Genomic DNA, 14,620 nt, shown 5'->3' on the forward strand with positions numbered 1-14,620 from the left:
GGCCAAGCAGTACAAAGCTTTGGCTCCGCTCCTCAATACCACACTAAACGGCATCTGGAATGATTCTCTAAAGACAGGCATCTATCTTGACGCTAGGAAACATGCCAAGTTGGTCCCTATTTTAAAAAAGGCCAACGCAGACCCAGAGGAACCAGCACATTATAGACCCATCTCCTTACTGCCTGCCCCGGCTAAGGTCCTTGAAAAGCTGGTGCAGCAGCAGCTAGCATGCTTCCTTGAAACCCATGACCTTTTCCATGACTCTCAACACGGGTTCAGACCAGGCCACAGCACAGAGTCGGCCTTGATTGAGATGGCTGACTCTGTGTGATGGAGGCTGGACGGGGGATCGAGGGCGGTGTTGGTGCTGCTGGATTTGTCGGCAGCATTCGACACCGTCTCTCACCCAGTCCTGCTCGATCGTCTCCGGTCTAAGGGTATCCAAGGCAAGGCACTGGATTGGTTGTCCTCCTTCCTTTCAAATCGGACCCAGGCTGTTTTTACCCCCCCCTACACCTCTGACAGCCGCCCGCTCAAGTGGGGAGTCCCTCAAGGTTCCTCACTGAGCCCCCTATTATTTAATGTTTACTTTTCCCCTCTTGCTGGATTGATATCCCAGTCAGGAATAAAGGCCACCTCTTACGCTGACGATATTCAGCTTTTATTTTCCTACAATACCCCCATTCACTCCACGTTTGACCCACTAAAAAACTGCCTAAGAAATATCGCCCGTTGGATGGACGATAACTTCCTGCGCCTAAACGCCGGGAAAACAGAGGTCCTTTTCTTCCACCAAACCTCCCCGTTAGGCTCAAACCTCTGGTGGCCCCTCGATCTGAGCCTTCCCCCCTCCGCTAAGGAATCAGTGAAAAACCTGGGGGTGAGATGGGACTCCCACCTTTCATTCCACAATCAAGTGCAGACCCTGTCCGCCGCTTGTTTCTCAAAAATCATGATGATAAAGAAATTCATTAATTTCCTTCCATGCAACACCAGGAAAACCATAGTGCAGGCATTAATTACTTCACACCTGGACTATGCTAATGGCCTGTACTTAGGGCTCGCCTCCGGATTGTGTCACCGTCTGCAGACAGTCCAGAATGCGGCAGTCCGACTGGTCTGTGGTGTCTCTCTTTGAGAACACATTTCTCCTCACCGTCGTAGACTCCACTGGCTCCCCATCCAAAAAAGGGCCGTGTTTAAGGCCCTCACCCTGGCCCATCGCGATATCAAGGGGAAAGGGTCTGCCTACCTTTCTTCTTGTCTCTGCCCCTATAGCAATGCCAGACACCTCCGGTCCAACTCAAAAAACCTTATTGCCACCCCGAGGTTCAGAAAGGCGCGCTCAGGAGGTAAAACATTCCAGGTATGCGCCTCCTCTCAATGGAATAAACTTCCACTCTCCCTCAGGATGATTCATGAAGAGATGCCCTTCCGGAAAGCACTGAAGACTTTCCTCTTTTGTTAAGAATCACTGTTGTTCGAGACAGCACACCTGCAGAAGCGCCGGGACACCCCGTTGGGGTAGCTGTGCGCTATATAAAACACACTAAATAAATAGAGTCCCCCATGCCATCGGGGGCTCCAGCTCCATCCCCTGATACCTGTCCCCCTCCTCGTAGCCGCCAAGCCAAACCTGTCTGCTCCGGACCTGAGGCACCACATCTCTTCTGTTTACCCACCCCCAGTGCCGGTGCTGTTCCTCCTGTGGCTGTGCCAGGGGACTTGAGTTGGATGGTCGAGGGTCAACCTGACATGTCCGCTCGCATCTTGCTACAGGTGTGTCTGGAGATACGCTTGATGCGAGCGGACCTAGTCCGATCTATGGACAACCTCGGCACCCAAGTCCAGTCCCTGAACACGGACCAAGTCCGATCTATGGACAACCTCGGCACCCAAGTCCAGTCCCTTAAAGCGGACCTAGTCCGATCTATGGACAACCTCGGCACCCAAGTCCAGTCCCTGAACACAGCCATTACATCTTTCATCTCCCAAGTGCCTTCCCATACCACCGTCAATGTGTCCCCCTGTCCGTTGCCCCACACTGTTTCCCCAAATACTCCTCGTGTGTCACGTTCCCGTGTGGTGCCTGTTCCTGCATCAGCCAGCCGTGTGGATGTGTCCGACCCTGAGGATCTAGGCATTGTGGTCCTGGAGGATGACCAGAAAGACAATTGACTGTTGGACTGAGACATTGTTTTGGACGAAGATTTCTTTTTCCCCTTGTAAATAGACTGGTTCCCATGACGCTACCTGACGTATTATATTTGTTTTGCCCCACCCAAATCCAAGTTCCCTTCTCCTTCTGCATTAAGATCATAATTTGTTTTCCTTTCTCCCTTCCAAACGGACGGTTTGTTTGTGTTCCTACGTAAATAACTTTGCAGAATTATACTTTGTCTGACTAGTTTGACTTCATTTTGAATGTCTGTTCCCAAATATAGACTCATATTTAGTAAGTCATATGCTATGCACATTACAACGAGTTGCTATGATGTGTTACACTTGTACCTGTCTCACACACACACACACACATGCCTATATCGTCAGAAGGGACATGGTACACAACAGGATATTACTTTAGTAGATATTTATTGTCAGAATACTCCTAAGGAGCCCAAAACAAATTGGCCATGTCAATGGCGATCTAGTCTGCGTTTCCGCAATAGTGGGGGGGAGGAACGCGGTGAGGGGCGTGGTTGAGGTTGTCGCCTTCGTGTCTGTGGGTGTTGTCCAGGCTGATCAAGAGGTGCAGGTACCGATGGTGTCTGCACATTAGGTGTCTGTGGCTGCACAAGGGCTGGTTGTTCAGGTGGTTGAAGTGACTGTGCAGAGGTTGGTGGTGTTTGTGCAGGTAGTGGGGGTGGTGGGAGTGACAGTCCAGTGGTTGGTAGTGTTTGGGCAGGTAGTGGGGGTGGTGGGAGTGACAGTCCAGTGGTTGGTAGTGTTTGGGCAGGTAGTGGGGGTGGTGGGAGTGACAGTCCAGAGGTTGGTGGTGTTTGGGCAGGTAGGGGGGGGTGGTGGGAGTTACAGTCCATTGGTTGGTAGTGGATGGGCAGGTAGGGGGTGGTGGGAGTGACAGTCCAGTGGTTGGTGGTGTTTGGGCAGGTAGTGGGGGTGAGGGGAGTGACAATCCAGAGGTTTGTGGTGTTTGGGCAGGTAGTGGGGGTGGTGGGCGTGCCTGTTCAGGGTGCGGGTGTGTTTGTGTACCTTGGCTGTGGTGCTGTGCAGTTGGTGTTACAGGTGTGGGGATGTGCTGACCTACAGGCCGACATGATTGTTCCCCTCCTTGCGTTGGCCGTGAAGGTAGACTTTGGATCACTCTCACCATGCCCTCCATCATCTTCATGGCCAAGGCATGGCGTCTTGCACTCTCTTCCCTTTGGATGGATATCAGGTCTGTCATATTTCTAGACATTTCCTGCCAAGTGCTATCCATCCTATTCAAAGCTTGGCCCACCCTGTCCACCACCTGAGGGAATTGGGCCATGTCCTGCAGGGACCCAGAAATGTCTGACAGGGTAGCCCCTATGGCTCGAATGTCCTGCCTCACATCTGCCTGCTGTCGGAAGAAGTCCTGCTCCCACTGGCCACCATCGTCACGTGCAGGCCCCCTCTGCTGGTGTCTGCCAGAGATGAGATGAGCAGGTCCAACAACAGGGGAGGTGGCAGGTAGAAGTCTGTGGGCAGGATAAGGGTGCCCAGGGGATACCTGGTCCACAACAGGGCTGGTACTTCCCACAGATGATGGAGAGGGTAGCAGGGATACACTGCGTAGGGAAGAGTGGGTAGGGGGACCAGCATCTCGGTCCCGGACGTGAGGGCTGTGAGTGAGTGATGTCTGTGAGTGGATGTGTGGGAGCCGTGGCTGGTTTGATTCATGCCGTGGTATTGATGGTTTGAGAGGAGGCAGACGGGCGTTGCTTGTCAGAGGATGTGAGGCCGTGACGTCAGTATCATCATCCCCGGAGTACATTGATATGTACTCATCATCCTCCTCAAAGTCAACTTCCTCTTGACCTTGATCTTCCTCCTCTTGGGCATGAGTTGCAGCCGACATTGCTGCCTGGAGGATCAGGGGATTCTCCCCTCGGATTGCCCGTCGGCCAGCACTGGTTGTCGGTCTGTCAGCCTCTTCCTCAGCATCATCTGAAACACAGAGGCTGCAACTGTATTGGTGATTGACCAGGTATTACATGTGCAGCAACACCAGGATTGTATTTACTGCACTTTGCAACAGCAGATGAGGATCATGTGATCAGGTTAGGGTACCACCACAAATGGCCGCTCACACCATAGCACTGAGGTGTTACACGGAGATCTACATGATACTAGCAAACTCACCAGCTCCAGCCGCAACTCTCTGTCCCTTTGCGTTCCCTCCTGGTGTATCCTGCTGCACCTGTCTCATCATAGTTGTTGTAGACATAGCTGTAGAGGGTAGAAACAACATTCTCAACGATTTGCCTCACCAAATGACAGACATGCATATGTGTCACTCCTGGTCTGTATTTCACTTTGTAATCAAACACTCACCTATACATGTGATTATGGTAGAAGGGAGGCAAGCAGAAGACAACATTTCGTTTAGATCACAAATTGCAGATGAGGTGAGAAGCTTTGAATCTTCCCACCTGCACTGGATTATCCTGTTGCTCTTCAGCCAAATCATTTTGCAGGTGTAACTGCATGAAGATTCACCTTAGCAGCCCCTACACCCATCTCACAGGTACACAACTGGCACCAGTGTGTGCCTCAGCCATACCAATTTCATATTGATTTGACCATGTTAATTTTGCTAGGGATTTAGCATATCATTGAATTGCAAGCCTGTTGTGTTGTGGACGTTTCTTTTGACACATTGTTCTATTGTATGTCCATTGTGCACACACTTGGCATACATTTTGTGTCATCATCTCATTTGCCACCAGGGTCTGATCGACCATGTGTTCAAATGCCCTATGTGAGCATATTGTGATGCAGGATAACAGTGTTGTACAACACATACGGTGGAGGATTAAGGCACAATCAATAAGCATTCGCAAGCTTGACTTACCGTGGCCCAGCACCGGAGCAGTATGTGGTCCCTGGACAGATGTCAAGTCCAACCTAGTAGCAGAAGTCAGTGGGCGTCTTGGGTCCTGGGAGGACCGCATTGTACCTACAATGATAAGTTTGTTTCGCAACTTTACATTCCTGCTGCCACATGTGATGCATTCAATTTCTGGCACAGGACGGGCACAAGCAGTCTTGGTCACCACCGTTGCAGAAGTATGTCATACATTATGTAATGAGTGATCCCACATATAACTTAGATTGGGCCCACTACCTTGATGCTACCTATATCACAATGACATGCCTACGAATCCAGAGGTAAAGTCCACTATCGTGTTTTGTTGATGTCCGGAAATTATCCATCCAATGTACGCAGTACATGATCAGCTGTGTGGGTCTGTGCTGAATAAAGTATGTATGAAAGATTAGAAGTTGGACAGTGTATGCATAGTCAATACTACAGAGACTGGTATCGCACTGTTTGGTCTTCATTTCCGTATCGGTGCAAATGCTATTTCTTGATTAGGTCTACAAACACTATTACAATATGGTGTATACACCCTTTTGACTTGTTGTGGCCCTCAATTATAGGATTGCTTTCCCCGTTCTGGGTCTGTTGGTGTAATACATGCTGTGTACCACATTTACAAAGGTATGATGAGCCAAGACATTTTATAATTTGTCTTTCGCTGTTCACAAATGTCATATGTTAAAGGTGAATGTCCATTGACAACTCCAATTGTAATGCAGCAAATGTAGCATTAATGGTTGACTTACATAGCTGGGCACTATTTGTCCCTCTGTCGTCTTCTGACGATGTATGCATTTTGACCATCTCCTGTCCACTTTGACTTACCAGTTAGTGTGGTTGACATGCCTTCCTCGGTACGTTGCCGATTCCTCCTATGCGATGCGGTGACCTCTGCTACTGCAGTTGTCTGTGCTCTGGCTGGATGTGTCAATGGGTGAGAAGAGAGAAAAGTAGACAAACGGGAAATGTGCTTGTGTAACGTTTCGGGGATTTGCCCATATCTTCTGTGTGATAACAGTATTGCACGGAACTGCCGCAGACGGGGCAGGTAGGAGCAGTGGTGTGTTGGGGATGTAATGGCGTGGCAGAGTGAAAATTGGACAACAGGATATGTGTTGGACATATTTACATCAGAGGATACTCTCACCATCTGCTTTGTGATTTAGGCTGGCACAGGGTGATGTACTTTTTGGAGTTTTTGTGGCAGGTTTACAACCCCCTAGAAAATGAATTGACACTGTTGTTGCATCACTTCTGTGACACAACGGTGGTGTACAACAGACAACACATTTAGGATTATTCGCAACGTGACGCTACTATGGTGAATCGTCATGTTGTGAGGCCCTGCGCAACGTCAGCTTGGAGGTAGGCAGGGTGTGCACTCCTTTGGGATATGCTGTGTCCAAGTGAGTCAGTGTAATCTACATGATTTCACAGTATCACTTATCAGAGGCCGCTGCGACGCAACCTTACGCCTGCTTGAAGCAGAAGTAAGGAGTGGCGCAGCACGTTAGGTATGGGCAGTGCACGGACATTGTTGGAGTTGCAACCCTCTTGCGACACAACTTCAGCAAAGCCCCCCCTAGACACCATCAGATTCAACACACATCTATCTATCCCTGCACCACAGTGCACCACCATATGTACACGACACATCTGTGTTTGCGCAAGGGTTGAATTGCATGTCACATTGGTACTGGCGCTTCCCTGCTAATGTTTGTCTTTAGCTAATTTATTTATTTAACTTATTTTTAAATTTCCATGTGTCATTGCACATTTTCAGTCAATATGTACAGTTATTGAATTAGCTGGGTTGTGTATGTATGGCATCAGTACTGTGCACATGTTTTCAATAGGGTGGGGGGGTATTAGCCTTTTCTGATGCAAAGGTTTCTGGGACTTGTGGTGCTATGTAGTGGGTGACACATGAGTCTCTGACTAACCATATATTTATATACACTTTGGACAATTTCCAGGATCACTTTGACAGTGTAACACAGACAATCTCTTCATGCACTTTTTCTTTTCATTCTACTTACCTGGTACCACGTAGCGGACATCACTGACAGGCAGCCCATGGACCAAGTGGGGGTATATAGTTGTGAGGATATCCTCCTCCAGTGTGGTAAGCTGCAGGCGGGGTCCAGGGCATGCAGCAGGGAGGATTTTGCTCAGTTCTATCCTGGAGTATTTCTCCTTGACCCTCTGCCTTTCGTCCTGCCACTTTTTTTTATGTCCTGCACTGTGCGCCTGTCCTCCCCCAGGGCTGAGACAGCAGTGGCTATCTGCTGCCATAGTTCTTGCTTCTGTGCCCCACTGGTGCAGTATGGTGGTAGCCCATATAGGCGCTTGTGGTGCCTGACTATGTATTCCACAAGCATGGTGGTCTCCTCAGCTGTCAACTTTCTTTTCCTTCTCATCTCCATGTTCTGTGGCACTGGAAGCGTTGTAGTAACAGTCTCTCTGTGGCCAAACCTGTTCCTTCACTGTGTGCTGCTTTTATGTGTTTTGTGGCACTGGTCAATTAGTGTTAATTGGCTTCAGCTGGAGCGTGGTGGGGGATGGTAGGCAGTGGCAGCATACACCATGGCAAAATGGAGCTGTTGGCTGGGATTGGCTGCTGTGTGTCAGCTGATCCATGTTGGGGGATGGGTGGACCATGGCCAGATGTTTACCCTTGGCTAACATGACTAACGGCCAGTAATCGTAAATTATGGCCCGTAATCGTAAATTACGGCCCGCAATCGTAAAATGCGGCCCGTAATCGGATTGTACGATAATTCGCCGTAAAGTCCACCAAAGTGCTGTAAAATCCGGCCCGGTGGCGGAAATTACGGCCCGGCGGCGGACGTAAAGTTAGTAGTCGTAAATTGATTCTGTGAATCCCGGAAGTAGTAAGTTCATTCTGTGAATCCCGAAAGTAGTAAGTGCATTCTGTGAATCCCGAAAGTAGTAAGTGCATTCTGTGAATACCAAATAGTAGTAAGTGCATTCTGTGAATACCAAATTGTAGTAAGTTTAGGATTTAGTCTTAAGTTCATTCTGTGAATCGGGCCCAATGTTTTATTCTGCTATATACTATGGTTTTGTGTATTACTTGCATGGCTATTGTTTTTCGTACTTTTGCAAGCTGTCCATCAGCCACTAGAGGCCCACAAGAGTCAGTGTGGAATCGTGATTTGATGGAATAATTATCAATCTCTTCTTACAGAAACAACCCACCCCTGTGAATCTCATTCCTAAGTTCTGGGACATTCTGGCAACACTATAGGGAATTGTAAAGTGCTTAAAATTAGGCTTTTACTATTCCCTCCAACATTCTGTTGGTAAACATGGCTTCTAGAGTAGGGAGAGAAGATGCCAGAGATGAGAGGGAGGAAGAAGAAGAAAAACCTGAAAAGGGAAAGAAGCCCGCAAAATCTAAGAAAGTCTATTCTAGACATGTTACATGCAATATGTGCAACAAGACCTTTTCGAGAGCCACAGAAAGGTACACAGACAAAATATCGATTTTTTAATATCGATAAGCAAAAATATCGAAGTTTTAATATCGATATACAAAAATATCGAAGGTAAGTAATATCGACAGTCTAAATATCGATATTGGTATGATATCAGTAATATCGAAGTTGTAAATATCGATGTAAATAATATCGAAATTAATAACTTTGATGTTACTAATATCTATTTTTAAATACATTTAGTGTATATTATATTGTATTAATTATGTTTTAATATTTTTTTTAATGTTATTTTATTAAATATTGTGTTTTACTACTGTAGCGGGTTGTGGGTTTATAGGGGAATAGGGTGGGAAGTAATTTAATTATGTTAAATTAATTATTAATTATTAGGAATTATTAATTAATTAATTGAGAATTAATTTTAAATTATTTTAATTAATTTATTAATTGATAAATATGTTCTGTAGCGGGTTATGGGTTTATAGGGGAATAGGGTGGGAAGTAATTTAATAATAATTAATTAATTGATATATGTTTGTACATATTTTAAATAATTAATTGGTAATTAATTTCTATTAATTAGTTAATTAATTATTATAATTTTTTATCATATTTATAATTATTAATTAGTTGGTAATTAATTATTATTAATTATTTAATTAAATTAATTAAAGTAATTTTTATATATATTATTTATTGTTATTAATTAATTAATTGTGCAAAATAATATTAATTATTAAATTAAATTAATTACAGCAAATGTGCTAATATATTTATTTTATTGTTATTGTTAATTAATAATTAATTGGTAATTAAATAATATTAATTAATTGTGGGTACAGGGGTATTTTTAGGGTTCAGGGTCAGTTTTCAGGTCATGGGTACAGGGGTATTTTTAGGGTTCAGGGTCAGTTTTCAGTTCATGGGTAAAGGGGTATTTTTAGGGTTCAGGGTCAGTTTTCAGTTCATGGGTAAAGGGGTATTTTTAGGGTTCAGGGTCAGTTTTCAGTTCATGGGTAAAGGGGTATTTTTAGGGTTCAGGGTCAGTTTTCAGTTCATGGGTAAAGGGGTATTTTTAGGGTTCAGGGTCAGTTTTCAGTTCATGGGTAAAGGGGTATTTTTAGGGTTCAGGGTCAGTTTTCAGTTTTTGGGTAAAGGGTATTTTTAGGGTTCAGGGTCAGTTTTCAGTTCATGGGTAAAGGGGTATTTTTAGGGTTCAGGGTCAGTTTTCAGTTCATGGGTAAAGGGGTATTTTTAGGGTTCAGGGTCAGTTTTCAGTTCATGGGTAAAGGGGTATTTTTAGGGTTCAGGGTCAGTTTTCAGTTTTTGGGTAAAGGGTATTTTTAGGGTTCAGGGTCAGTTTTCAGTTCATGGGTACAGGGGTATTTTTAGGGTTCAGGGTCAGTTTTCAGTTCATGGGTAAAGGAGTATTTTTAGGGTTCAGGGTCAGTTTTCAGTTCATGGGTAAAGGGGTATTTTTAGGGTTCTGGGTCAGTTTTCAGTTCATGGGTAAAGGGGTATTTTTAGGGTTCAGGGTCAGTTTTCAGTTTGTGGGTAAAGGGGTATTTTTAGGGTTCAGGGTCAGTTTTCAGTTTGTGGGTAAAGGGGTATTTTTAGGGTTCAGGGTCAGTTTTCAGTTCATGGGTAAAGGGGTATTTTTAGGGTTCAGGGTCAGTTTTCAGTTCATGGGTAAAGGGGTATTTTTAGGGTTCAGTGTCAGTTTTCAGTATTTGGGTTAAGGGGTATTTTTAGGGTTCTGGGTCAGTTTTGGGTTTTTGGGGTACAGTCGTACAGGGTCAAAATTAAATAAATTTAAATTAAATCAATTAAATGAAATTATAAAATATAAAATTACATTAAATTATTACGTTTTTAATTTATTTTAAATGTATATGTATTAGTTTTAATTTTTTTATTATGTTTTAATATTTTTATTTAATATTTGTAAAATTATATGTATTTTATAATTATTTTAACATTATTATTAATACATTTAAAAAAACGATATTTTTAATTCCGATATTTTTGTACTACGATATTATTTTTTCGATATTTTTGTACTTACCTTGTTAGGGATAGGATTCCGATATTTTTGACTTCGATATTTTTGTCCCGATATTTTTGTAGGTCGATATTTTTGATTTCGATATTTAGTCAGACATTCCCACAGAAAAAATAAATAGTCTCATGGCACCACTGGTATGTGATGCCACATAAGAGCAATATATTCTATACACATTGCTAGGGCTGAACATGAGAGAGACTCAGCTAAAGCCTCAACTTCTGCCTCTTTTCCAAAACCAATTGCTGGACAACAAGGACCCCCTCAAGTGGCACAATAGGAAATTGATTCAAAACCTGACCACCAGGATGTTGTGTTGTGCAGAGCCAAAAAGCTTTGGTAATTGCAAGTCAACGTAGTGCAGTACGGTTCGACACGTGGGACGTCAGGAGCAGCAGACCGTTCAGCTTCATTGCGGTGCCTGCAGATGCAAGGGAGTAGCACCTTCGCTCAATGGGAGATTACTTTGAGTGTCCTTGATGACCACAGGTTTGATGAAGATCCTGGAAGAAGCACAGACACAGAAAACGAAGAAGACTTGCAGAATAGCGAAACCAGGAGCAGCAGGAGTGTTCCTTGATGCACTCTGTGTTCCAGGCGAAGTCCAAGTGTCCAGACAGTCCAAGTGTGGCTGGGTTTCAGGCTTGATTCTTGTCCCACAACGAATCTGAGGACCCACACACAGGTAAGTCCTTTGTTATCCTAAGGTAAGGGTTGGAACAACTCAAGGGTCCCTCCCACAGTAGAGGCTGGACAGAGGGCATGTCCTTAATCCAGTTTCGTGCAAGAGCAGGAGCCAAGGGCTCCCTGCACTGGCTTAAATTGGAGTATGCAAGAGGGCACCAAATGTGCCATTCAAAGCAATCTGGCGTTGGTGCCAAGTGCCCCCATCCCAGACAAATACACTAAGTCCTGTCTGGGAGGTGGTCACACCTCCCTGTGACAGGAAACCTATTGTTCTACCTTCCCCTGCTTGAGCTTAGCTCAGCAGCAGGAGGGCAGAATTGGGTCTGCAGTCTGCAGCAGCACTAGCTTACTGTAAGACCTTGAAAGACTGGTACTGGTAATATAGGGCACCATTACACTTTTAACCAAGCACCCTGCCCTAATGACTGAAGGGCCTGCAATAGGGCTGACCTATTGGTTTTAAGTGCAGTGACCTCAGATATAAGGAAACTTATATCTGTTATGTGAGGTGCTTGCACCAACTCACACAGGCTGCAATGGCAGGCCTGTAGTCACAATTTAAGTGGACTCCCATGGGTGGCACAATACATGCTGCAGCCCATGGGGACACCTGGAGTACCTATGCCCAGGGTACCTTTGTACCATATACTAGAGACTTACAAGGGTACAACAGTAGCTAATTGTGGATGTACACAAGTACTTACCATGGTCAATTTAGGGAGAAAGCACAGTGACTAGGTCATGATTAGCAGGATCCCACTCAGACTAGGTCAAAAACATAGTGAAATCAAGTAAAAAGTGGGAGAAACCATAAATGAAGATCCTACTTCCCTTAAAAATCTCTCAGAAATCATTGGCAGCCTTCTGCCTGCCTGCGTTACATGGATTGATGTATGCATTTAAAAGGATTAAGGAATCATGAAGGTTTCTTAGCGTAAGGACGAAGAGTTCAATTACCTGTATGTTACTGCAACCAGTTTTGATCTCCTTTATTTTGAGTTATACGTTTAGGTTTGCAAAGATCAAGAACCATCGCATACTTTCCAAAGATGTTTTTTTCTATTCACTGCATTATGAATTGCATAGGACTAAGGGATTGTTGATGGCTTTAGTTTCCCATGTTTCCTGTAAACAGAGATCGCCTCTGGCTAAAATCTTGTGGGCATCTTGATTTTGTAGGACTATGGATAGCCCATCGATATTCTAAATTATCAGTTTGAGGAATTGTTTATACTCATATGAAACGTTTTGCTCAGGTAAGAGTTGGTACCATTCCCATTCTGCAGACTTCCTTCTTCTGCTCCATTCCTCCCACTTGCCCGAAACACAGAGATTACCCAGCTCAGGATAGGCAATGGTCCTATTTCCATTCTGACCTGACTGATTCCTCCCTTGCTTTTATATAAATTGGTCCTTCCTTCCGTCTACCCCTCCTCCTCTCTCCAGGTATCCCCTGGTGCCACAATCCCTGTTCTACATCTTGTCTCTTCCCTCCTGTTCATGTTGGTTCCTGCACCCCTAGGCTCCTCATCCTAAAGGAACCAATTTCCCATCCTAATAGAGTTTGCAGTGTTATCTAAGTGGTGTGCCAGTTATTCTGGCTTCCTCCCTTTGTCTCCATTTCTCTATCCTTCGTGCTGTCTTAAGATTGCAACCTAGCTTACTTCACTACAATACCTCTACCTGGACGTGTCTCCCATTGACACCCATTTAGAATCACCATACTGGCCACACAAGCCTCTGCCTTTCATCTAGACACTTGCTATGAATGCGTCTTCATAGTCTATGGATGTATGCTTTTGTGCCCCTCCTCACTGCCACTGATTGTGAGTCTGAGTGTCATGGTTTGAAGGCCACTTTTCACATTTAACCCCGGAGGGATTCAGAGAAAGTTAAATAAGTCACTTGCGTCTCCCCTAATCAAATGCAATGTGTTTGTGCTTGAAAGTGGCATCTTCTGGTAGGATTTGTTTCTACAGGAAATCATTGTATAACTTGAAGCACATTTTGGAATTAATTTGGTTTTATTATATAATGCTGACTGAAACTGCTGATTTACAAAGTTGTGATGGATCTCAATATAACAATGATGTAGCCTAGTGTTCTATCACTTCTGTGATAAAGTGAATTTGTGTCTTGCTCTGTACTTGAGAGCTGTGTAATTTAATGGCAATCTCCTTTTCTACAGATCATCCTATTAGATGAAGCCACAGCATCCATTGATTCAGAAACAGACCAACTGGTGCAATTGACAATCCGTGAGGTGTTCAAGGAATGCACAGTGTTAACCATTGCTCATCGGATAAACACTGTTCTGGAGTGTGACCGCATCCTGGTCATGGACGATGGACAGGTCAGCAATACAAAGGGCATAACAAATGTAAACTTTTCTGACAATGAATTGTGTGGATGCAGCAAAAATCAACACCTTGGTGAATGGGTCCGTTTTGACAATATTTTTAATATGACTTCCCATTGTTATCGTTTATGAATTTTGAAACAGGTGGGTATTAAATAGGCTGTCCTAATTGTACTGAGGTAGTGTTTGAAGCAGATGAGCTCTATTGCCCCAATGAATTAGTATGCAAGATTCTACTGTGACAAAAGAAAGAAAATATTTTTAGGGCACACATTTCCAGAGAAATTGCCTAAAAAGCCACATACTTTACATGAACCATGAATGGGTATCGCAAGAATAATCAAAAGATTTATGATCTGCTGAGCATGCTTAACCTGATCTTAGGCTCTTTTGATGTTTATCTTCCCCAAGAAATTATTGTAAACATTTGTCAATTTGGTGCATAACACGCTCTACCGATTTTACGCTAACATAAATAATGGGTGATTGTAATTTAATATGGGCTTCATTTAAACTGTGAAATGGTTCTCCCCTCATCTCTCTGCCATATTTCATTTAATTGTATCCTGCTTCTCCAAGAAAGTTGACCATCATGTAATAACTCATTGTAGATTATCAGTCATATAATATCCCACTGATGTTACAGGTAATTTAGTTTACACACATTTTAAAATATAAAAATGGGGGTAGCACTAGTGGTGATAATGTCATCAATAAGAGCTGAGATGCCTTCACAAAGGTCAATCAAAATAGCCAAAGTGCCATCCAAAAATAAGGAAAAATTGTAGTTTTCAGCATGACTTATCACTAAATCATACGCTTAGGAACATGAGTGATTTTATTTCACTCCTATGTGGACTCAAACGACTGCTTTGATTATCACTAAATTATACACTTTGAAACATGAGTGATTTAATTTCACTCCTACATGGGCTCAAACCACTGCTTGGATACTTAGATGC

At 44.0% G+C, this 14,620-nt stretch overlaps 1 protein-coding gene across 1 annotated transcript in view; it reads left to right on the forward strand.

Annotated features, from left to right (window-relative positions):
• LOC147677799 (ATP-binding cassette sub-family C member 12-like) overlaps positions 1 to 14,620 on the forward strand; it is a 2,578,840-nt gene that overhangs the window by 2,490,015 nt on the left and 74,205 nt on the right. Inside the window, exon 30 of the mRNA XM_086945588.1 lies at positions 13,488 to 13,652. Coding sequence (XP_086801714.1) covers positions 13,488 to 13,652 — 165 coding nt within the window. The remainder of the gene's footprint in view (positions 1 to 13,487; positions 13,653 to 14,620) is intronic.

The sequence above is a fragment of the Lissotriton vulgaris genome, chromosome 12, assembly GCF_964263255.1.
Source record: "Lissotriton vulgaris chromosome 12, aLisVul1.2, whole genome shotgun sequence".
NCBI classification, from domain to species: Eukaryota; Metazoa; Chordata; class Amphibia; order Caudata; family Salamandridae; genus Lissotriton; species Lissotriton vulgaris.